The following is a 26,267-nucleotide window of genomic DNA, read 5'->3' as shown; positions in this document are numbered from 1 at the left end:
ATTGTCCTGCTGAAAGGGGAATTCATCTCAGTGTCTGGTGGAAAGCAGACAACCAGGTTTTTCTCTAGGATTATGCCTGTGCTTAGCTCCATTCTGTTTTATTTTTTTATCCTGAAACACTCCCAGTCTTTAATGATTACAAGCATACCCATAATGTGATGCAGCCACCACTGTGCTTGAAAATATGGAGTGTGGTAATGTGTTGTATGTTTGCGGCAAATTCAATAACACTTTGTATTCAGTACAAAAAGTGAATTGCTTTGTCACATTTTTTTCAGTATTACTTTAGTGCCTTGTTGCAAACAGGATGCATGGTTTGCAATATTTTTATTCTGTACAGGCTTCCTCCTTTTCACTCTGTCAATTAGGTTAGTATTGTGGAATAACTACAATGTTGTTGATCCATCCTCAGTTTTCTCCTATCACAGCCATTAAACTTAACTGTTTTAACTCAGTCATCCCTCCTAACTCAGTTGCTATCCTTGTAGTGATTGGGTGTATCGATACACCATCCAAAGTGTAATAACTGCACCATGCTCAAATGGATAGTCAATGTTGGTATTTTTTTTTATCAACCTATAGGTGCCCTTTGCGAGACATTGGAACACCTCCCTGGTCTTTGTGGTTGAAACTGGTGTTTTGAAATTCACTGCTTGACTGAGGGACCTTACAATTATCTGTATGTGTGAAGTACTGATATGAGTTAGTGTATAAAGTTATTTTTTTAATGACTATTGCACACAGAGGGAATCCATATGACTTTATTAAACACATTTATACTCCTGAACTTATTTAGGCTTGCCATAAGGGGTTGAATACTTCTCATTTATTTATTAATTTGTGAAAATAAACAATTCCACTGATGTGTGTAGGCCAGTGACCTAAAATAATTCTCAATTTAATCAATTTAAAATTCAGGCTGTAACACAAAATGTGGAAGAAGTCAAGGGATGTGAATACTTTCTGAAGGTACTGTGTATGCGTTGTGGGTAGGTTGCGCATTGCTAGAGTAATATGGAAGTAGTCCTAGACCAATGAGGTATAATGGATTTCATAAGCTTTCCTCCTTAAAAAAAAAAAATTGTACAAAAAAAAAAAAAAAATCCATTCGATTTTTTCCATCTTGGTATTGTTGTGGCCTAAAATATGTTGTCATTCAAAATATATCTGTGAATGAGAATTTACATTTAAGTCATTTAGCAGACGCTCTTATCCATGGACTTTCATACTGATTCTCATTTAAAAGCTGCAACTATAGGACAAACTTTGTTAGAATAGTTTGGTGAATACTCTAATTTGTCATAATGCTTTTGTGATCTTTCAGTTAGTAAGATTAGGCTTTTGGTTGTTTGGTTCGCAAGGATGGATATTTTATTTCTGCCTCATGCATCAATTGTCTTATGTTTTGTTCTAATTTCTCATTTGATTTTTATATCTTGCAAATGTTTCTTCTGTCTCTTTTATTACCTTAGGCCTCCCATGGTTTTTGTGTTATTCATAAACAACTTAACTTTCTGAGATGGCCTAGAACTAGATTCATTCATTGTTCTATAAAAAAATCTAGCATGCATTGGACTGAGTGGCTTAATAGGCCAAGTCCTATTTCTATCAAATAGAGGAAGTAGAACATTTGGGCTTCTATAACAATAAGACACAGTGTCTTCTGTAAAAATTGCCTTCGGCTATTGGCCCAGATCATTCAAGAGCGAGGAAAAAAACCTAACATTTTCTGACCAGATATTTTTCGCTACTATGGGGAGACTAGATCACATTGTAAATATAACATATTTATTGACATAGCAATAGGTCATTTACTCAATGTCGACCATGCACTGCCCTCCTCATCCAATTCTGATCAAAGTAATTGTTGTAATTATCTTTATATGTCCATTCGGACAACTGAATTTAAAAAATACACTTTTTTTGTGCACCTGACAAGTGGACAAGCATTGATGTCGAGCCCTGCATGCCGCGCTCTCAGCCAACCAGCCAGCATGGAGGCCTTCTGCCTTTTTAGTTCATCACCAAGAACTGGTTAAAGCTACAGTATGGAGCCTCAGATCAAGGCTCAGCCCTAAGAGTACAGTGTACTCTTAGGTCTCTGCGCTCAGTGCATAAGAGGTTAACTAGCAGATGCTGCTGTGGTTTTAGCTGGATGTGGATGTGTGTTTGCTCCAGTGGCTGCCCCCACTAGACCCTCCAGGCTAAACCTGTCATCATTAATATGTAATAGGGTTATGGTTATGGGGGGGTAGTGAAGGGTTATGGTTGGGGGGGGTTGGTGGTAGTGAAGGGTTATGGTTGGGGGGAGGTTGGTAGTAGTGAAGTGTTATGGTTGGGGGGGGGGGGGGGGTTATGGTTGGGGGGGTGGTAGTGAAGGGTTATTGTTGGGGGGGGGGGGGTGGTAGTGAAGGGTTATGGTTGGGGGGGGTGGTAGTGAAGGGTTATGGTTGGGGGGGGGGTGGTAGTGAAGGGTTATGGTTGGGGGGGGGGGTGGTAGTGAAGGGTTATGGTTGGGGGGGGGGGTGGTAGTGAAGGGTTATGGTTGGGGGGGGGGGTGGTAGTGAAGGGTTATGGTTGGGGGGGGTGGTAGTGAAGGGTTATGGTTGGGGGGGGTGGTAGTGAAGGGTTATGGTTGGGGGGGGGGTGGTAGTGAAGGGTTATGGTTGGGGGGGTGGTAGTGAAGGGTTAGGGGGCATTAGGGTTTCATCATACTTGCCCATGATCTTTGATGCCGCAGTTGCTGCTCTAAAGTGGCCTTGCTTCCTGTCCAAATTCTAGCTTTTCTCACAGAAATGTGTGTCTCTCGTTCTGTGTATTTGAGTAGGAGGTGAGGGACCCCATAACCCTTCAGACAAGATCTCAGTTCTCAATATACACATTTTCGTTGGCTGCACATCAAGATCATCTTTCTGTTCGCTCAGTCTGTTCATCTTCGAGTCTGCTGCCTGAGTCATATATGTGCGCCGACCAGCCCTGTGTCCTCTTATCCCAGCCCAGCATGACTGCCAGTCAGTCAGAATGTGACAGCACTCCCCCCTTATGTTTCTCTCAATGTAATTGTAAAGCAGAATCCGAGTAGACGAGGAAGTAGCAGAAAGACTCGTCTTTAATTAGAGGCTTGTTGATCATACTGTGACTACATTAAAAATGTATCTTGTCTGGTAGGATGTTTAGCACAGTGGATGGTGGGATTGTGTTTTTCTGAGAGGCTGGAGCCACAGAGTGCTGCTGTCTGTTGGGGTGAGATGTCTCTGTCTGTCTGATGGCAGGCTGCCTCAGCAGACGCCATCCTATATTGTATTTCTATCCTGCCCATGAGAAAAAGGATGTGATTTGTTAGTCGAATCTCCTATAAATATTTAACCCCTCCCCCTCACTTCAAATGGTGGTTAGCAGTTCCAGTTGCCGTGGGGATGGGCCTAGTGCTTGTTTAGCCAAACATCATCTGTTTCTCTAGTTCTGCCAAAATGTGAGTTTCTTCATGCATGTCCTTCTGACACTGCCTTCCTAAGTGGCTGCATCTCAGACAGGCCTGTGTGCAGCAGCCAGGGCTTTACTGGGTGTTTTCCCTGGGCTCATGCACTTCTGTGTGGAATAATCAATAACACATTATATAATGTCACCTCCTAGGCTGTAGGGAACCTGCTGATCTGATCTGTCCCCTTTCTAATGCCATTGATTTGTGTCCTATCTTTTCCTAGCCTGGAATCCAAACTGATTATCACTATTGTTTTCATGATATTCCAGGCCTTTTCAGATGAATCTTTTCCTATGTCATATTGCCATCCCGGTCTGTCCTGTGTGTTGCTACTATATAGCCCTTCCTCGGGAGGTTTCGGGGACATGATTACAGACCGAGGCTGTTAGCCTGGCCTGCTCCTCCTCCTGCTGTTGCTATTTTAAGCACCGTTTGATTAGTGCAGAGGCCCTTGCACATGTTACAGACCGCCTGGCTGACTTCAGCACTGTCTCCTCCTCTCAATCTCTTTTTCTGCTCGCTTGTGCACTCTCTCTCATCCCATTCTATCTTTCTCCGCTCTCTTTCGCAAGTGCTCTCTCTCTCTCTCTCTCTCTCTCTCCTTAATGCACTATCGACCTCCTCCTGCTCTCCCGTGGCCTTGTCCTGTTATGTCAACTGCCACTACCCTGCTCCACCTTGTCCCTCCATCTCCCTGCTGAACCAGTTGACCTTTATCCTCTCAGAAGCAGACTTGATTTCCAAGATGGCCATATCCAACAGTAACCCTCTCCCTTCTTCCTCCCCCAGTAGTAATGTAATTAGACTGTCCTGTCTTCTCGTCATTGAGGAGCAGGCTAATTCAGTTTGCTCTGCTTGAGGCTTTCTGACGGCCGTCACCAGGCTCACTCTCTGGCAGCATCCGCTGCTTCTCCCTCCCTCCCTCTCTCCTCAGCTCGTTGACATCATGTCATTTCCTGCCTAAATTGGGTAAATCTGCTCTGGCTCAGAGAATCACCACAGCCTTAATGAAGCGGAACGCCCACTTTACCTGCCGGTTAATGCTCCGCCTAGTTGAGGCTCTGGCTGAAGGATGCCTGGGTAAAGCTATACCTGTTGCTTGGTTATCAGTCTGCCTGGTCTCTACCTGCTGAACATGCTGCCTGGATAAACCTTTACCTGCCGGTTAATGGTCTGCCTGGCAGGGGTGTAAAAATACTTCGAAGTACTACGTAAGTAATTTTTGTGGTATCTGTACTTTACTGTTTTATATTTTTGACAGCTTTTACTTCACTACATTCCTAAAGAAAATATGTACTTTTTACTCCATACATTTTCCCAAAAGTACTCGTTGCATTTTGATTGCTTAACAGGACAGGAAAATGGTCCAATTCACACACTTATCCCTGGTCATCTTGACTGCCTCAGATCTGGTGGACTCACTAAGTAAGCATTCTTTGTTTATAAATGATGTTGGAGTATGCCCCTGGTTATCTGTAAATACAGAAAACAAGAAAATGGTGCCGTCTGGTTTGCTTAATATAAGGACTTTATTTATATATTTAACTTTGATACTTTAGTATATTTAAAACCAAGTACTTTTAGGCTTTTACTCAAGTAGTATTTTACTGGGTGACTTTTACTTGAGTCATTTTCTATTCAGTTGTGTTTACCTTTTACTCAAGTTTGACAATTGGATACTTTTTATACTGCTGCTGCCTGGTTAAGGCTCTCTGGGTCTGCCTGGCATTAACTGCCTGGTTAACATGCTGCCCGGTTCATGATTCCTAAAATGACTCCTTAACCTGCACTAACTCATTTATCTACAGGCGTGAATCTCATGTGTAAAGTAAGCTCTGAGTATTTTCAGATTTAAGGGGACAAGTGTGCTTTATTTCAGGAAGATCCCTCACCCAGACTGGGTATATTTAGACAGTATTATCTAGATAAAATGGCATTAAAGGCAGCATAATTGCCTGAGATATGGCTCGAATGACACCCATAGGAAAAATATGACCTCAACCAGTGAAATGCACTGGCTGCACTCGCCCTCTCCTCCAGGGGCTGACTGGCTGTCTGGCGTTCCAGGCAAATGCCAGATGGACTGGCCCATTTTTAGCCCGGTGGGCCTGTAACTTGGGTTATTGGTGCAAAATTGTAGTTATTTTACTAATAACTGACTGGCGTGGCAGGTAGCCTAGTGGTTAGAGCATTGGGCGAGTAACTGAAAGGTTGCTCGATCGAATCCCCGAGCTGACAAGGTAAACATCTGTTGTTCTGTCCCTGAACAAGGCAGTTAACCCACTGTTCCCCAGTAGGCTGTCATTGTAAATAATAATTTCTTCTCAACTGACTTGCCTAGTTAAATAAAGGTTTAAAAAAATAAATAATGGGGGGGGCCACAGGGAACAAAATGGGCCTGTGCGTGCCTGAAAGAGAAAATGGTCCGGTGTGTTATAAATGCCAGGGCTGAGTTCTGGTCCCAGTCTGCCCCTGCTCTCCTCTTATCCCCCTTTCCCTGATCTGAGTCTGAAAACCCTCTTCTCTCTTTCTCTCTGTCCATTTTCCATGTGTTGATTCTTCTCGTGTGGGTGGGGGGGATGTAGTGGAGAGATTTCTTTTTTATATGAAAAGTCTCTCTGCCTATATGAGCTGAAACAGAGATCAGAGCACTGCCAAGCCCTCAAAGAGGAACTTTGTTATTAAAGAAACCAGCTCACCGTGCCAATGATCTGGAAACAACAAGACCGTCCTCCCCTACTGTACCCGTTGTCTGAGTATTTGATGCTTTAGTTGTGTGGTGGTGTTGCTCTCCGTAAAGTCACTAGAGCACGTCTCCTTCAGACACTCAATGGAGGGCTGTTATTCTACCCTCCCTCTCTGCTCCCCACGCTCTGCTCCTCGGTGCATCAGCAGAAACCCTCCCTCCCTGAACCGCTAAACCGGGCCGGGGAAGCCTTCTGTCATTGCTCTGCCCGCCAGGCGGCAGGCACATTATTGCCCGCTTAATTGTGGACAGGAAATCTGGAAGTCAAGTGTGCCCCGGGGTGCTACGGGGGGGGGGGGGCGTGAGGGGGGCAGTGTCAGGAGGGAAGGAGGCCAGAACCCTTTCTGGCTGGGCTCAGTCCTCTGTGTAAGGCAGGCAGCTTGGAGAAATATGGTTTCTCTCTGGCAGCTTGATTTAATGGTTCTAGGTGTAGCTGGGAGAGTAATTGAACAAGCATTTTGTTATTTAAAATGAGCCTGGCACAGGTCTGAACTAGCCAGCATCAGCTAGTGTCATTACAATGCAAGTTAGGCTGTGATCAGACACATAATCATGAGTTTTCTACACCTGGTAGCTGCTGCTCCTTTTGAGATCACTTTTGTCATTACATTTGTGTGAAGTCTGAGTATTTCAATGCCCGGCCACTGTCATTAGACATTCTCACACTATAGTCCTGTACTGTTTTTGGCTGTGACGGAACAAGCTTCTTGTTTTTTTTTTTTTTCTGATCCATTTTGTCCCTTCTCTCCAGTAAACGAGTGTTCTTTCTTATCCAGGAGGAGCCTTCAGCTTTATATCTCCCACTAATTGAAGAGGACAATTTACCAGCGCAAAACCCCACTGTCATTCACTAGGAAACTGAACACCGTACTTGATTCGATTCCATATTTCAGACGTGTGTGTGTGTGTGTGTGTGTGTGTGTGTGTATTTTGGAGCTGCATTCAGGCTGATTGCAAGTGGCGTGCAATTATGTCCTGTATTTCTTCATTTTTTTTCTGCCCCCTCTTTTTCCGTGGCACAGTAAAACTGAAATTAAGGCCCTCAGTGAGCTAATACAGGGGAGTTATTGTGCGGTTCGCTAACAGAAAAATAGGTTAAATTCAACGACACATTTTATGATGCCCTATAAATCCCATAACCTGTATAAGAGTCACAAATGTACATTAAAACGCCAGGACTGGTTTAAATGCCTAGTAGGGTTTAATATAACAACCCAGTCCTCTGGTCTCTCTCTCCTCTATGGGTCTCTGTAGACAGACGTGGGGGGGGGGGGGGACAAATGTCCTGAGCCAATACTCTCCTTATTCGCATCTTAGAGAAGACAAATCGGCACTGTCTGACTTTGCAGTTAGTTAGTACAGTGAGTGGGCCTGTATGTGTGCTGTTGTCAGCAGGCTACATACTAGGGTCTGTCTGATTTCTTCTGTCTGGTCTTCGCTGTGTTTTATTCACTGCCCTATTCGTTGTGATTCCTGGTGACAGGGCAGTGGATTCCTACAAGGTAGTTTTATTTTTGTAGAAAAAAAAAAAGCTTGGGGGATGACCACAATAGGAATGTTGCCGGTTGGGATGACGCTATATCCACGCAGGACCAGTCTGGGCAGGGCTGAGTCAGACATGTCATGATGTGCACAGTGACGCGTTGGGTACCTGTCTGGTAACTGCACTGGTGTAGCCGGTCAGGTTCCCAGTAAGTCTACGCCACTACAGACGCATATCAGGATCACCAGGAAATGATGTGACCTTGTTTGACCTCTGACTGTGAAATGACCAAACTGGTGTTTGCTCCCAATATGCAGTGTCATTTAGTTTCTTAGTAGCAGGGCTGTGATGACATTATGTCCCAGTGACTAGTGCCACACACACCATTGCCATTAAACAGAGCTGGAAGGTACCAACTGTTTCGGGGCCCCTAAACCAGCCTCCTCGTTCCAGGTCCTAAAACGACATGCTGCCACCACTGGATCCAGTGTATTAGCTCTGTAAATCATATTTCAAGCCAGGGTGCTCCATTGACTTCCTTGAACTACATTCTCTCTTTAAAATGTATAATTTCACACACGCACTCGGACACAAATGCACACGTCGCATGTACACAACCTGGTAGCGATTGAAACTGCCGGACTGTCTTTTTAAAATGTTTTTTTTTTTTAAATAGACGGTGATTGATTGGATGGAAGATTTGATTTGTTTATTTAGCTGCTGTCAGTGATTGATGGAGAGACTGAATTGTCTGAAGGTGTTAAGGCGTCCGCATGCGTCCCAGACGAAACGCTTCCATCTCTGGGGAATCTAAAGTCCAGCGGAATCTTTACTTGCACAGATTGATGTTGTAGCGTATGTCATGACCCTTCCTGTCCCGTTGACTCTTCAGTTTAAAAGCAGGGTACTGACGATGGACCTGGTGCCATGGGCGTTTCATCCATCCTGCTATTGTATTTTTTTCTCTCTCTTTCCTTCCCTGTTCTTTCCCTTCCCTCGTACCACTTTGTCATGTAAAGGGCTTTATCTAAGAGAGACCCTGAGGTTAGGCTGAGCGAGACGCAGGATGGTAAATAATCAATATTGATTGACGGGCTCTTTGAGCAGAACAACCTAGAGGTGTCTGCTGGGAGTCCCCTTTAACCCCAGAGGCCACCTGCCTCCCTGACACCTAACCCCACACTCCTCTGGTGCAGCTCCCTGGACATGTGATCCTGTATCTCTGTTCTGTTATCCCTCCTCCCTGCCTGCTCCCACTGATCTACTCGGTCTCTTCTGCTCACAAACATCCACCAGTCAATATCACCATTAGGAAGTGTTTTTTTTTAGAGCTTCTCAATTGCTGTGGACATTTTTAAAGTGTCCCAACCATTCCTCTTCCAGGTTCCAGTATGTTCTGACCTCTGTAAACCCCCAGAAGGTCAAGACAGCGCCGCGTTTGTTGTTAAACCCGGCTGGCATCTGTTTAGTGTGTGATTTGTTATTAAACATTTCACTAAATCATTTATTCCATTTTGTTGCCTTAGAAATTGCACCGCGTTGCAGTCTTCCCACCAGTGCTAGGCGTTAGTTTCATATTGTCTTGCAAACAGCCACTAACAATGACAAGTTAATGGATGCTGGTGAACAGGGAAGTGCAAATTCACAAAGCAGACTTCATTTCCCTTTCTGTCTAAATTGGGTCAGTGTGTCAGACTAAATAAACAGAACAGTGGACCGCAATGAGGATAAAAGGTCCATCGTGTGCCCCGCACTTGTGTTGATATATGGTACGTGTAGACTTCTCTCCCATCCGTGTGAAAAAAAGCAAAGTGTGAGGTCCTAGTGGTTGCTGCCAGATGGTTGTAACAGTTCTGTTTCTGTTGACTTCTCTGTAAAGCTACTGGTTACAACCATACCGCTGCTAACCTTGTGATTTAAACTGAGATGGTCATCTCTCTACTGTGAATCTGCTTTTGACAAGATAGTGCTGACTGGTTTGACAGACTGGTGCTGGCTGACTGGTGCTGGCTTACTGCTGGATATCTTAGCTGAACCTTCTGTTACTTTGTCCTTCTTACCTGAAATACCATGAGGTGTTGACACTATTTCAGTAATGCTGCTAGTCTAAATGCATTGTTGTTTTGAAGTCTCAAAATGAAATAAAGCTCCCAGGACACTGGCTCTCTGTAGAGGGGAAACAGCAGCCATTTGGTTGGTCAGTTTTCATGGTCTCTGTTCTGCAGCAGAATCCCTCTAGGAAGTGAAGTGTGTCAGGGTCGACATATGTTCAAGCTGACCCGTCACTCGCAATTAATGCAAGCCCATATGGAGCTAGAGGAGAATGGAGGACTTTGCTGGAGTGTGTGTGTGTGTGAAGGCGGATGCAGCACACATCTGTGGTTTTACAGGGTAGAGGAACGCCACAGAATCTGGCTGGCTCACTGAGCCTGCCGGAGGAGAGGAAGCCGAGCGAGTCAGTGAGTCGGAGGCAGGAGCGGGTGAGAATTACATTACATCACTGAAATGAGTGTGTTGACTTTAACATCGCTGAGACAGGTTAAGCAAAGAGAAATGGGTGACTCAGTCTACCAGGACCCCTACCGTCTACCCCACCCCGCTTCACCCTGCATCACACACTGACTGGGAGTAATAAAATAATAACAGCCTCTTAACTATCTACTCACTGCAAAGGTTTATCAAAGACACCAGGCCCCTGTGCTGTGAACCACTGGATGGCTGAATGTTTTGCCTGAATGTGTTGCTCTGATGGATATTATGGAGCTGAGCGGTGCTTGTTGGTTTGGCTAGAGGGAGACCGGCTTGACCTCGCGCACACATTACAACTAGCTCTGCTCTTGTTACGATAGGTCAGTGTTTTTATCCAATTACAAATTCACTCTAATTTGATTTCCTGATGTCTGACTCGACCTGATCCTCACCACTTTGCCTCTGCTCCGTCTATTAAAACTGTGATGTCATCTGAAAACAGCTGTTCATCCTGTTTTCAGTGTGCATACACACGCACGCTCGATCAGAGCCAAGAGCTCAGGCCCAGTAGCGTGCCACAGGGCCAGTGAGTGCCAGGGTTGAGGGCATCCCAGAACACTGTGCATTGTTTACCCCGGCACTGCGCGCTGCTCTGTGCCATCCTGCCCTGTGTCCTGGCACCCTCAGTACTCTCTGCTCTGTGCCACTCGCTGCAAGACATCCAGGCTCCAGCCCTATCGCTGCCGCCAACAGTTTGGAAAGTATTTCCACCAGCTGTGAGAAGAGGCGCTAAAGCTCCCATGGCTGACACACAGGAGCTGCCTTGCTCTTCTCTCCTACTGCTATTCTTCTCTCGCTCGGCTCTCTCTCCTCTTCTCTTCTGTCCTTACCACCCCAGTATTCATACACTAGCACGGAACTGCATCTACTCAACATCATGCGGTGCAGTTAGGGGGTCACATGGTGTAAACAAGGTGGGACAGTGTAGTGCTAGGATCTGTGTCCCAAGGGACAGGGCTGAATAATAAGACCAATAGAGGCAGGGGGACATGGGAGCAGCCACAGTGTTCAGGGCGCATTTTATTTCTATAAATGAACAGGAAGATTGATTCACCCCAGGAGACAGAAAAAGAGGGGGGGATTTAGAGGAATGGGGGCTAGGGAGTGGGTGGTGGAGTCACACGCTTCAGCATCATTGTCTCTCTCCCAGGTTGAGCCAGGCTGGCACTGTTAGAGTGGAGCAGTGACTTGTTCTTTCTCGGTCATTCCATTCCCCTGTGTGAACCCACAGCTGTCTGCTTTTGTTTGGTAATAAAATAATCTCACAAGTTGGAGGGTGTGAGGAATCACATGCTGTGGTGGTCTGAACCCCCCTGATCGGTGGTGGGGGGGGAGGGGGGTTCAGGGACAGTAAAATACATGTGTAACAGACAAGTCAGATTTTGACTGGGTGGATAAAAGTAGTGACGTTGCTGAATTGACATGTTTCCCTGAAACGATGTTGCCTGCTTCGCAAAAACATGCAGGTGTGGGGGCTGGCTGGCTTTCACTGTGCACTGCTGGATTCCATCTCCAGCACAGTACTGATATGTGTGTGGGTTTGTGTGGAAAAGAGCTCAGTGATGCTGATTCAGATGCCATTTCAAGCTCTGGCCCCATAAGACCTTATATGACTACCATACGAGCTGAGTGCAGGAGCACAAGTATTCTGTGTGTGTTTGAGTCGACTCTCCTACTCCAGCTTGTAAGGGTTGTGGTGAACTCCCTCGGTGACTCAGTGAGCTACCCAGTGACAATGGCCACGGAGAGAGACCCAGTGCTGACTTCAGGAAGCATTGCTAAACCTGATCTCCTAGGGTTTGGTTCTGCATTAGCTACGCTGTAATGAACATCCTATTGATTTAGTGATCAAGGATTGATTCAGAACTGTGCGGTATAATGATGCTTTCTCTTAACCACAGTACGTCCTCTTTCTAAATACAGAAACAGATTATTTTAATCCTCCAAGATTATTTAAAATATGGGGCAGAGGGGTGTGTGTGTGTGTAGAAAGCAATGCATGTTCTTTACTATTTGTGGTTTGCTAGACTAATGTCCGTAGTATTCAGATAGCCAGCGCTTGAATACAGCCTTTTGCTTTCTGTGTGGAAGTTTGTGTGTTCTGTAAGCACTGCAGTGACCTCCAACACTCGCAGCCAGATGAGAAAATCCCTGTTCAACACATCCAATGAGCTCTCAAATGGGGGGAAACCCAGGATGCAGTGTGCTAGTCCTATGACTAATCAAATACAACAGTGAAATGCTTACTTAAGGGTTCTTCCCAACAATGCAGAGAGAAAAAATGAGAAATATCACGAGGAACAAATATACACAATGAGTATAACTTGGCTATATACATGGGGTACCGAGTCGATGTGCAGGGGTATGAGAATTTAGGTAGGTATGTATACGGTGCATTCGGAAAGTATTCTGACCCCTTGACTTTTTACACATTTTGTTATGTTACAGCCTTATTCAAGAATGTATTAAATTGTAAAGACGGATTTTTTGAAATTTTAGCAAATCTATTCAAAATAAAACACTGAAATATCGCATTTTCATAAGGATTCAGACCCTTTACTCAGTACTTTGCTGAAGCACCTTTGGCAGCGATTACAGTCTTGGGTGTGACGCTACAAGCTTGGCACACCTGTATTTGGGGAGTTTCTCCTATTTTTCTCTGCAGATCCTTTCAAGCTCTGTCAGGTTAGATAGGGAGCGTCGCTGCACAGCTACTTTCAGGTCTTTCCAGAGATGTTCAATCGGACTCTGGCTGGGCCAGAGGACATTCAGAGACTTGTCCCGAAGTCACTCCTGCGTTGTCTTGGCTGTATGCTTAGGGGCGTTGCCCTGTTGGAAGGTTAACTTTCTGATGTCCTGAGCGCTCTGGAACAGGTTTTCATCAAGGATCTCTCTCACTCTCTCTGTCTGTACTTTGCTCTGTTCTCTTCACCTTTCCCTCGATCCTGACTAGTCTCTCAGTCCCTGCCACTGAAAAACATCCCCACAGCATGATGCTTCCACCACCATGCTTCACCGTAGGGATGATGCCGGGTTTCCTCCAGACGTGACGTTTGGCATTCAGGCCAAAGAGTTCAATCTTGGTTTCCTCAGACCAGATAATCTTGTTTCTCATGGTCTGAGAGTCTTTAGGTGCCTTTTGGCCAACTCCAAGTGTGCTGTCATGTGCCTTTTTACTGAGGAGTGTGTTCCATCTGGCGCTGCAGAAACAGTTGTCCTTCTGGAAGGTTCTCCTATTTCCACAGAGGAACTCTAGAGCTCTGTCAGAGTGACCATCAGGTTCTTGGTCACCTCCCTGACCAAGACCCTTCTCCCCCGATTGCTCAGTTTGTCCGGGCAGCCAGCTCTAGGAAGAGTCTTGGTGGTTCTGAACTTCTTCCATTTAAGAATGATGGGAGCCCCTGTTCTTGGGGACCTTAAATGCTGCAGACATTTTTTGATACCCTTCCCCAGATCTGTGCCTCAACACAATCCTGTCTCGGAGCTCTACGGACAATTCCTTTGACCTCGTGGCTTGGTTTTTGTTCTAACATGCAGCTGTGTAGGCTTACAGTACACGTCAAAAGTTTGGACACCTGCTCAAGCCAGGTTTTCTTGTTTTTACTATTTTCTACATTGTAGAATAATAGTGAAGACATCAAAACTATAAAATAACACATGGAATCATGTAGTAACCAAAAAAGTATTAAACAAATCAGAATGTATATTTGAGATACTTCAAAGTAGCCACCCTTCACCTTGACAGCTTTACACACCCTTGAATGAGTACGTGCTTCCAAACTTTTTACTGTGTGTGTGTGCCTTTACAAATCAATTGAATTTCCCACAGGTGGACTCCAAGTTAAAACGTTTCAAGGATGATCAATGGAAACAGGATGCACCTGAGCTCAATTTCTAGTCTCATAGCAAACGGTCTGAATACTTGGTCTAAATAAGGTGATTTTTATTTTTAACACCTTAGCAAAAATGTCTACCTGCTTTGTCATTATGGGGTATTGTGTGTGTATATTGATGATTTTTATTTATTCCATTTTAGATTAAAAGGCTGTAACAAAATGTTGGAAAGGTAAAGGGGTCTGAATACTTTCAGAATGAACTGTAGGTAGTGATAAAGTGACTCGTCAACAGGATAGATAATAAACAGTAACAGCAGCCTTTGTGATGAGTCAATAGAGTTGGTGCAAAAAGGGTCAATGCAGATAGTTAACCAATAGTTACCCGGACTATTTAACTATTTAGCTGTCCGATGGCTTGGGGGTAGAAGCTGTTCAGGTTCCTGATTGGACGTTTTGATTGACTATGTTCTCCACTGACGGGTATGGCGGGAGGGGGGCATCCTGTGGAAAAAGTAATGGGAAGAGAAAGATCTTGAGTAGTATTGACACATGGCGGGATGAGAGCAGAGGGATGACTGTAACATCTGTTCCTCTTTATCTGGTCGATTTCTGCCTGTGTAAACAGAGCTGCATGGTGGGCTCTGGGCTGGATCTCACTGAGACTGCTGATCCACTTTCAAGGCTGAATAAGTGGACACTGACACACTAAACCCTGCCCGACCTCGACCTCCCTCTCCCTGTCCACACTAAACACTGAAAGTTGAAGTGGGCCCAGGTCCATCTGTCTTTGGCGAGCTGTGCTGTATTAACCTGTGTCTGGGCTGTATTAGTGTATTAGCCTGTCTGTGCCTGGGCTGTATGAGTGTGTTCATGCCATCTCTGCCTGTGGGATCTAGACCATTTCACCTCAAACAGAACCAGAGCCCAGTGGAGTAATGAGACTTCCTGTCGTTGGTTTTTTTTCTTCAGACGTGTGACTGGTCAGTGACAGTCAGCCTAGTTGATAAAGCCTCTTTATTGGTCCAACTTGTGCCCTGGGACCTCTCTCTAGCTCCTATATTATAATAATATAAAACATTACATTTATCCTGCTCCTTTAAATCGTTATGGTATCCTAGGGCTGGGTCATATGGTCTAAAACTCATATCTACATTTTTCTCAAACTTTTATAGGTGATTCACATATTTTTACTTGTTAAAACCTTTTTCTTTAAATAAGCACTGTTGCATAATTTAAAGGCCAATGCACTGCATTTTCAAACCGTCAGGAATAATCCAATGAATTCAGGGCCTGTAAAATTATACCAAGGCTAAATATAAGACCCACTAATAATTAAATTGATCAAAATAGTTTACCTGGCTTTTTTTGTTGTTGCAATAATCACTGACCTGGCTTTCCAGTCTATGAAAATGCCCTTTTTGTTACAATGGAACCAGAACCATGCACATCCACTAATAATGACAAACTTCTGGTAGCAGGAATTCTAGAAAATGAACACAGGTTTCATAAAAAAATTGCCCACTGGTAGTGAGTAGCCAGAAAATCCTTGGTTTAAAGTCTAACCGACTTGGATCTATTGGCTGTTATGAACACACCTTCCTGTCCATCTCCCAACAGTTTGAACAATGGTCTCTTCTCTTTGTTTATATGTTGAAATGGTAAGATTCTTATTTCTCAGACTGAAAGAGTTGCCAATTCCTTATACAAATGCATATTTTTATGCTCATTGCACATTTATGAAAGACTAGACAGCTAGCACATAAGTCTGTGGCTACAATGCTGCTAGCGGTACATGGAACCACAATGCCACGTACCGTGGCAAATCAACTTGATTCTTGTGATGCAGGCATTTGGAACATTGTGCTAAAACATGCAATCAAATGAATATGATATATCGTCCAGCCCTACATTATTCTACTCCATTTTAATGAGTCTGATGACAATGTGCTTGACAGGGCTGAATGACAGTGGCAGTCTGTCACTTAGACGTGTGTGTGTGTGTCCAAGGGAAAGGGAGGACGAGAAGTGGGCAGGACACAGTGATGAAGCGAGGCAACTCTTTCCCCCTCCGGGTCGACAGACCCTAACATTTCAAAAGTTCCCAAAACGGGATAATGTTTAGCAATGGTGCAGATGGAAGTGTTCTGGGTCTGAGAACAGGAATGTGGTCGATCCCAGCATGAGGGTGTTTAATGGTGGATACGGCCCGGGCATTCCGATGCGCTGAGGTAGAGGTGTAATGAGGTGATGACATTAAGTTCCTCACACACCCGTTAACTCCCAGTGAGCTAGGCACTCTTACTCGGAGCAGACTCAGTGACTGACTCAGCCCTGCACTCTGGAATGGACTTCTGCTTGTGACTTGGTGAAATCCTGTCGGCTTTGCAACCCCGCCAATTAATTTGCAGCTTGTCACTTGTATTTGCAAGCTAAGTAATGGTTTGGGAGAAAAGCTGTGAAAAAGTGTTATTGATCTGGGTAAATCTGTGTGAAAACCTCTCCTGTTAGCGCTGTGAGACGTGGAGCCTAGAGAGAGGCGGAGACCCTGAGGAGAGGGGAAGCACGAGGGAGACCATTCCTAGCTACACAAACACTAAGCCCTCTTCACCCCTCCCTAGGAGAATGTGTGTTATACAGTACTAAAACACATTTCAGCCTGATCTCAGTTGTCTCCTGGCCCACATTCTCCAGTTGATGAGATCCAGACCATCAGCACTGTTATTATTAGTCTGCCATGTGAACCAAAGCACGCGTGTTCCTTTTTTGTTTTGAAATTGGGACAACCCCTGTGTGTGTGTGTGTGTGTGTGTGTGTGTGTGTGTGTGTGTGTGTGTGTGTGTGTGTGTGTGTGTGTGTGTGTGTGTGTGTGTGTGTGTGTGTGTGTGTGTGTGTGTGTGTGTGTGTGTGTTGGGGGGGGGGGGGGGGGTCTGTTCCTGTAAAATGAATCCATGGTGGTTATGACAATCTGCAGACGGGGGTGTGTGAACTTCCCGCTTGGTTAGATGGACTTCCTCTCGGCATCAAATCTTTCAGCCAGTCCTTTGTTTTAATTTTTTTTTATTTAACTAGGCAAGTCAGTTAAGAACACTTTCTTATTTACAATGACGGCCTACCGGGAAACAGTGGGTTAATTGCCTTGTTCAGGGGCAGAACAACAGATTTTTATTTTTACCTTGTCAGCTCGGGGATTCGATCCAGCAACATTTTGGTTACTGGCTCAACGCTCTAACCACTAGGCTACTTGCCGCCCCAAGTACACAGTAGGTTCATCCAATCCCCGTACAGTACACAGTAGGTTTGAAGAACCAGTGTTCTTTTATTCCTCATTGCAGTGACCTTGTTTCCATTATTGTTCACCTCGCAAGACAATTTGTATTTAGTCATGCATCAGCGCTACAGACATCTCAAGAGCTTGGGAATTAATTATTGAATGGATGAATTACATTTATGTTCGTGTCAAATCGCCAGTTGGCAACCCATAGCTTATGAGATTAATTAACGCAAACAAACATTACAATAATTCTGTGATAATTATTCCGTTGATCTGTGCGTTATGCACTGCATAAAGGAGGAAAAATAAATTAATAATAACCTTTATTATAAAGTTATATCCTTAGAGCAGTAAAAAAATAATATATATATTATACACACACAGATATAAACTTTGTATTTATCAGCATCTTTGTCAATTTCAGTTGACAGTTCTGTTCAATGTTCTCTACCTAATAGAGTACTCTAAATACCCCCATTCATGTCAAGTTCAAAAGAATACATTGCTGACAGAATTCAAAACCTTAAAGCCAATGATCACAATCATTTTTGCAGATAGAACCTTACAGTCCCAAGCGCTCTCTTTCTACAACTACATTCAAGCTTGTATTCCATCCATCATGCAATGTTCGAGTTGACAGATGAAACTGAGTTGTCTCTGTCCTGGTTATTCTTAATGGATCAGGTGGCTTTGGACAGGAATGGTTATATGTTTACAACCCAGTGATGTGTTAACATGGGACATCTCACTACATCACTGCTCAATAAGATGCACAGGGACCGCAACCGTCTCCCACTACTACTGATGTTGCTGTTAAAAGGACATTTCAAAAAAATTATACAAATCTACAGCGCCGCCCCAACATTAACACATGTGAAAATGGCAGGTTTCTATGTTTTGTAGTACAAAAAAAGGGCAAGATCAGCGTTTCCAACCCGGACTCCCAATTGGTCAAAATCACACGATGCACACCGATGTTATTGGAAACGCTCATCTTCCTCTCTTTTTTTTTTTTACCACAAAACATAAACGCTCCATTTTCACATATGTTGGGGTGGTGCTGGAGATGCTGAAGTTGAAACATTTTTGAAGTTTCCCTTTAAGACTAGCTCCTGCTTTAGACTCGGGTACCAACGTTATAAATAACCAATCCACTGGGCTTCTAGTGTAAACAGCAGCCTCAGAACAATCAGGTGTCGACTACTTATCTTCCTGAAGCCTATTGGGGAGGTTCCAGACTGTAAAGCGTTTACAAGTTGACATGGTTTCTTTCTGGCGTCTAAGTCTCTACTGGCATGTGTTTACAGTGTGAGGGAGCCAGCGTGTCGTCTGATGTAGAGTCTCCTCCGTCTGCTGTGACAGACGTCTGTCTGGGACTACCCACCTTTAGTCTCGGTCTGCGGATATCCACCTTCCCCATCCTGGCTCGTCTCAGTGGGAATGTTAAAGGAGTAGAGGCTCTTGATGTCATTTAGAAGAGCCTCCGTGTGTCTTTCTGTTCGCTGTGTTTGCCAAGGTGGTGCGCTGTGGTATGAAAGGCAGCGGGTTCTGAGTCCCTTTGGGGCCCCTAAAACGTGTGTGTGCTGTGTGCCAGTCGTCCCGCAACAGACACACAAAGGCCTCAGCGTTCATTAGCAGGCTGTGGGTTCCCAGTGGGAGCGGAGGGGGGGCGGGTGTAAGCGGGCGGGGGTTGTCAGCTCAGTGCTGCGTGTTGTCTCTATGGTGGTGCCAGCTCCTCAGCTCTCATCTGAGCCCAGGCCCTACTCTGCTCTGCCAGCAGCCCGACTCTCCCTCTGAAGAGGCCTGGCAACCCTCCGTCAGTCAGCCCTCTCAACGGCCTGCCTAACTGCCCACTCCTGCCTCTGCTAGTCTCTCTGCCTACCTACGTCTGTCGGTCGTGCCAGGAAAAACGCATTTACTTACAGCGAAGGCACGATAGCAATGTTGGATTTTTATACCATTTTTGGTCTTTTCTGAAAGCATTGAGATGAACATGTTGTGATGTATGACACATGAGGTTTGAGTGTTGAGAGGGTTTAGCCCTTACTAAGCAGTTGGGCAGGGCTGCTTTCTGTTAAGACAAGCGATCTGCAGAATAAAGTCCTATTTTAAAAGATTTAAGTGTTGAGTTGTTTCGGTAGAATGTTGGAAACCTTTTTGACTCCTTTCAGTTCCTTTTTTTCCCCCTTTTTCTGTTGATGTTTTACCTTGTGTTGTAAAAAAAAAAAAACATTTGCTACATTTTGTTGCATCTCTTTGCGGGGCTCGGCTGACGATGCCGCTCGGCTGACGAGCCCAGCACTTCGCAGTTTCCACCTCGGCGTCACTAAGTGTAGGGATATGAGGAAATCACTCTGGCAGCCTGCCAGCCTCCAAGAGGAAGAGAAGGAAAAACACACACTTGCAAACATTTTTGGTCTGCTCCCAGAGTTCAAAGCCAGAGGTGTCAGCTGTGTGCTAGCTTGCATGTGTTTGTGTCAGTCAAAGCTAAGTGTAACGAGGCGCGTTGGTGCACAGCATTGACGACACAGTTGAGTGTGTCTGCAGGGAAAGATGGCTGTCACCCCTCCGCTTCATCACAAGGAGACAGTCGATTGTCTCTGTAACTTCATCACGCTGATTCTCATGGAATATCTCAGTGATGTCCACTACTGATGATCAGTACAGGGAAATTCCAAGTTAATGGTATTACGCTCGGGTGTCCGATTTTAATTAAAAAAAAATATTTTTTTTATAATAAAATAATAATAAATACAATTTTACTTTAACCACAAACTCTATGCTCAATGACTACTTCGAACAATTTACACAGTAAAAAATATATTATTTTGCTGGAAAAACGTATATCAAACTTTGCACGTGCAGTTTTTCCTGTAAAATGTGTTTTTATAAAATGTTCAGTGGAATTGTTGAAAGTAGTCCTTCTTCATACAGTTTTGTGGTTTGTTAAACTGATGAAATCAAAGTTTTTGTTTGCTATAGAATTAAAACTGAAATCTGAGTGTAATTTCGATGGAATTACCCTACATCTACACCATCTATACAGAAGTATGTGGACAACCCTTTAAAATTAGTTGATTTGACTATTTCAGCCACACCCATTGCTGACGGGTGTATACAATTTAGCACACAGCCATGGAATCTCCATAGATAAACTTTGGCAGTAGAATGGCCTGTACTGAAGAGCTCAGTAACTTTCAACATGGCACTGTCATAGGATGCAATCTTTCCAACAAGTCAGTTCATCAAATTTCTACCCTGCTAGGGCTGCCTTGTTCAACTGTAAGTGCTGTTATTGTGAAGTGGAAACATCTAGGAGCAACAACGGCTCAGCTGCGAAATGGTAGGCCACTCAAACCCACAGAACGGGGCCAGCGAGTGCTGAAAATTGTCTGTCCTCATTTGCAACCCACTTGTTCCAAACTGCCTCTGGAAGCAACGTCAGCACAAGAACTCGAGCTTCATGAACTGGGTTTCTGTGTCCGTGCAGCCGCACACAAACCTAAGATCACCATGCGCAATGCCAGGTGTCGGCTTGAGCAGTGTAAAGCTCGCCACTATTGAACTCTGGAGCAGTGGAAACGCCTTCGCCAAAGCGTGATTCATCACTCCAGAGGATGGCAGGAGAACGCTACCTGCCCCAGTGCATAGTGCATTGTGAAGTTTGGTGCAGGAGGAATAATGGTCTGGGGTTGTTTTTGCATGGTTCAGGCTCCTTAGTTCCAGTGAAGGGAAATCTTAATGCTACAGCATACCATGACATTCTAGACGGTTCAGTGCTTCCAACTTTGTGGCACCAGTTTGGGGAAGGCCCTTTCCTGTTTCAGCATGACAAAGCCTCTGTGCACAAAGCGAGGTCATTACAGAAATGGTTTGTCAAGATTGGTGTGGAAGAACTTGACTGGCCTGCACAGAGCCCTGACCTCAAACCCATCGCGCACCTTTGGGATGAATTGGAACGCTGACTGCGAGCCAGGCCTAATTGTCCAACCTTACTAATCCTCGTGGCTAAATGGAAGCAAGTCCCCGCAGCAATGTTCCAACATCTAGTGGAAAGCCTTCCCAGAAGAATGAGGCTGTTATAGCAGCAAAGAGGGGACCAACTCCATATGAATGCCCTTAATTTTGGAATGAGAATGTTTGACAAGCAGGTTTCCACATACTTTAGGTTTCAGTAGAGATCCAGCTTGTTTGGTCATCTCGTTCTAATCTATTTTCCGAAGATGATTTAGTGTTACACATCAAACAGTAGCCTAGTACAGCTGCACTGTGTGTAGGAAGCAGTGCTGTACTGTGAGGGGAAGTAGTGTTATACATTAAATCTGCTCTGTGTAGGAAGCATGTTATTTCTGTATTCAGACACTGCAGACCTTAATAATGAAGCATGTTGGAAAGTTAGTGTAATGTAACGGAAGTCTGACACGATCCTATTCTTCTGTCTTTCCTGGTGGTGTACTGCTGTGAGTATCTGTGCCACATTGACCTCATGGACTGTCCCTCCATTGTTTAAAATTCGCAATAGTACTGAGATGGGAAGAGGGTTATTGTCAAAGATGAAAAGTGATGAAGGAAAAGGAAGCAGTGTGATTAAGACGTCTGTCACCCTTGTTACAATAACATCCTGTGTCTGTCTTTGTCAGCCAAGGGAATCGACTAGAATCTGTCATACTAGGCAGCCGTAGTCTCCCAATTGAATTCATTATTAGGCTTTATTGGTTCTGGGTGATGGCTCACAAATATAAATATTAAATATATGTAAAATGCGAACCATGGTTTTGTTCTAGTTTTGTGAACCATCACCCTTCTGTCTTTTGTGGGTCATGGTTATGTTGTGAGAAACGTGATGCTGCTTGTAATGATTTGCTATGTTATGCTAATGTGCCATGTTATTCTTATACTAACGTCTATCTACTATGCTGCGTCATGTTATGATAATCAGTAGTCCTCTGTCCTGTGTTTTTAGGATGACATAGATGGGATCCCCTGGTCAGAGGAGAGGGACGTGAGGAAGGTGCTCTATCTCTCCCTGAAGGAGTTCAAGACTGCTCAGAAAAGGCAGCTCGGAGACGGCATCGGAGATGGAACCAAATACACTAATGGTGAGTTTCCCCTGGGACCCTTTTCTCTGCAGCACTGACCCAGTCAGGCTTTTGTCTGGATGCTCACAGACCTGCGATAGGCTGCTCTGTCTTTAGTCTTTTACAGTGGACCAGTTAATAATGATAGGAGTGATAGAATAGTGACACATTAATATGGTGTTATTTCAGAGTGAAGGTGCTTTGGTATGCACAATGAAACAGAGGGTGTTGCAGGGTTTTTTTCTAAGCAGGTGCAATAACATCCAGGGAGCTCAGGCTGCCTGTTTGTGTCCGTCTGTGGTATAAAGGCTGGTCTGAATTATCTGCTGCTGCTTTGTTTGACACCTTCGCTGTGCTTCAATCCACTCTGCTCTGTCTCTTCTCTGCTTCAAACACCAGCCAACTAGGAGATTTGAACTTCACACGGGCCTCTGAACCTATTCTCAGCTGTCACCGACACAACCCAGGGACCGAGAGAGAGATAAAGGCCTCTGGAAGTTTACACCGTGCCAAGCAGGCAGGGAGAAGCCTCAGTTCAGATCTAGGTCACAGGCTCAGTCGCACACAGACTGCCCTGTACCGGCTGAAACTGTCATCCATTTTGGAGAATCAGTCAAACAGCAACTTTTGTGATGGTCGTGTTCTCATCCCTCTTCACCCCTGCAGTGTTGTCAGTCTCTTAGAGGAGTGTGTCTGGCTGGCAGTCTGGAGCCAGCTGTCTGCAGAGGGATGTGAGGAAGGTGCAAATTAGATTAGAACAAGATGACCAAACAACAAGCTGTATCTCAACTGAAATACACTACATGACCAAAAGCATGGATCCAACAGCAGAGTGAAGGGACCGACCCTGCAAGGCCCTAAGCGTGTCTCCCCCCCCCGTCTATCTCCCATCCCATAACCGGCAATCATGCCATCTCCCTGACCACTTTACGTCTCACTGTTGGCAGGCATCCATCTCTCTTTCCCTCGCTCTCCCTCTGCATTATTCAACTAATTACATGATGCCCTTCTGCATCCTCTCCCTATCCTCTCCCCTCCCTGTTATCCATCCTTAGATGGAAGGCATCATTACATCAATAGGCCTCTGGTTACTGCTGCTCAGGAAGCTTTCTTCCCGCTCCCCTGCCCTCCTCTCCATACCCCCCCATTGATGAAACTACTGGCTGTGTTCCAAACCATTGGATATGGTGGATGGTAGTGAGTGTCTGCCCAATAGTACCACCGGCGTTGTTCTGTCTGTCCCTTAGAACTGACCCTGTCTTTTCTCATGGGGACCTTAGGGAATGACACTGAAAGTTTTGACCAGAACAGAGTGGAAGAGGGCACAGAGCCTTGGTGGTGGAGCTGGCTTCCTCTCGGATAGGGAGAGTGAAACAGATTGACAATCTGCAGCATGTCATTCTCACGTAACACATCTACTCAAATCATTTTTATTTGAAAGTATATTTAAGGTATTTTATGAAGATGACAGTGAGGAAATATAGAGGTGGTGTCAAAAGGCAGTAGGCCAGATTCCAACCTTTGCCAACACTAGACATTACAGTATGTGTCAGAGGAGGCTGCGGTTTAGACTGCCAGACCACCCTAGGCCACATAGACAATAGTTACTAAATAGGATCTGTCTATTTCGGTCTGGGGTTGATTTGTGGTCAGAACTGTGTGGTTGAGACAGCCATTTTAAAAACACTACTTTTGTTGTCCTCTTGTAGGGTTGTCTCCTAGAGTTCCCTTTTTAGTATCCCGTTCTATTGTCAGAAGTGGTTGAAAATGCCTTCAAATGGGTTAAAATCCCACACAACAAACGCATTGTTTATTTTTATACACACTACAGTCCCAATCATACTGTGTCATTAAAAGCTTTGAGAGAAATAAGTATTTTGTTACTAGCCACAGTACAGAGGGTTACTGCTACAAGCTGCTGATGGACCCTGAGCTTGCTCCATTAGAAACATTATTATTCAGTCGTAATCACTCTGTGTTTGTAAAGGTGATTTAAGCTGAAGTAATGCCACTCTCCTGGCTGTTTAATATTTTCTGTCTGCATCTGGGCTTCCTGTCTGCATTACTCCACCTCCCACTAATGGGCTACACTCTGGCTTGCTATGGTACGCACCCCCAACCTCGTTTCTCTCCCCATCTCCTTCATTGTCTCGCTCTCTCTCTCTGGAGAGCAGGAGGAACATAGCAAGGTGATGGGCTTATTGAAACATGCATAAATCTGATTAGAGTCCCTTACGGATCAGCCGTCATCCTCCTTCCCAGCTAGGCCTCACTGGGACCAGGGGAAAGAATTTAGGCCCCAGCCCAGTCTGGCTCCCTTTCGTGGTTGCCAGTTGCATCTCTGTCTCCCCCCTCCTTGCCCGGCCCCTCACAAAGGCACTGATGTGAAACCAACATATGTAAAACATCTCGGAAGGGCGGAGAGGGGAGGGAGTAGAGAGGAGACAAGATGGCCCCTCACCAGGCTGTTTATGTTCAGTATGAATATTATTACAGTCACATACTACTACACATTAGACAAATGAATGGTTTCTTTGAGTTCTTGGTGCTATAAGCTTCACCCTGAGCACAGAACACACACAAACCAAACATATAGAGTCAGTTCCCTGAGCATCACTGTGGTGTGACTCATACTGCCAGAGCATGTTAAGAGGTCCACAGAGATGTTAAGTTCTATGGCTGGTCTCCTGCTATCAGGTAGTGACCTGCACTCAGTACACAGACTTCAACTACCAGCTGCCTGGGTTTGTTCTGGGTACTTAAAACAAGTTTTCAGAGGAAGCCGCCACTCAACTCAACCATTTGCCACTATGTCATTATTACCATTCTAATTTATGTTCCTTTGACACCTGCAGTGAAGGGTTGTGGTTTTGGGTTGGCATGTGATTTAAGGCCTCAGTCCTAAGGAATGTGATAGGAGGGTCATGCGTCAACTAGAAATGCCAGTACCAGGTAGACTTTTACTACCTACAAAGATTTAGTGGATCATAATTGATCTGTTTTTCTTAACCATCATTAATACTTCTTACGTCGTATTGTGTAATTGCAGTGAATGTGGTTTCGTTTGATCAAGAGGGTTTCACTTTATTTTCATGTCTTGGTTACTCATCAGTGCTGTCTTCATTTGACTGGAATGTCTTTTTGAGATCTGCTCAAGTCCTGACTTGTTCACTTTGTTCAGCTAACGGGCTCCTAACACAAATCAGCCCTCTTACTTTGGTCACTGTGTTTCTCTCCAGTCAACATGTCCTAGCAGTACACTGCATGGTCTCTAACCCATGTCTTCTTGTCTCTGTAGGTTCCCATGCCCGCGGGCAGCTCAATGGCTCAGGGCAAAAGGGCCACAATGCTGACGGGTCACGGTTCCAGACCACCGACGGCAGCAGCGAGTACTCTGAGGATGGCCCTGCCAAGAAGAGGTGAGTGTGTTAACCTGTACTCTGGACCGATGGCTCTCTCGCTCTGCTCTCTCTCTCTGATCGGCAGCAGCTTTGAACCAGAGAGTGCTTGAATGAAGGTTGTGATATTCAGGGGGAGCTCTACAGTACCTGGGCCCAGATTCACAAAACCTTAAGAAGAAATGTCTTCTTAACTAGCATTTTTTCCTTAACCTCTTCGGACTGGGCGGCACTATTTTCACGTCTGGATGACAGGCGTGCTCACAGTATACTGCCTGTTACTCAGGCCCAGAAGCTAGGATATGCATATAATTGGTAGATTAGGATAGAAAACCCTCTAAAGCTTCTAAAACCGTTACAATAATGTCTGTGAGTATAACAGAACTCATTTGGCAGGCGAAACCCTGAGGACAAACCATCCAGGGATATAAAATAAATTAAGGTC

At 44.8% G+C, this 26,267-nt stretch overlaps 1 protein-coding gene across 2 annotated transcripts in view; it reads left to right on the top strand.

Moving 5' to 3' along the window:
• The window catches only part of LOC106588581 (protein Jumonji), a 97,434-nt gene that overhangs the window by 20,849 nt on the left and 50,318 nt on the right, over positions 1-26,267 (top strand). For both annotated transcript variants that reach the window (XM_014177727.3, XM_082970075.1), the window contains exons 2-3: positions 22,310-22,445; positions 25,723-25,843. In XM_014177727.3, the coding sequence (XP_014033202.3) occupies positions 22,310-22,445; positions 25,723-25,843 (257 nt within the window). The remainder of the gene's footprint in view (positions 1-22,309; positions 22,446-25,722; positions 25,844-26,267) is intronic.

This window comes from Salmo salar, chromosome 27, assembly GCF_965601325.2.
Source record: "Salmo salar chromosome 27, fSalSal1, whole genome shotgun sequence".
Classification (NCBI taxonomy): Eukaryota; Metazoa; Chordata; class Actinopteri; order Salmoniformes; family Salmonidae; genus Salmo; species Salmo salar.
The sequence above is the reverse complement of the archived record's forward strand: the minus strand, read 5'-3'. Positions and strand labels throughout refer to the sequence as shown.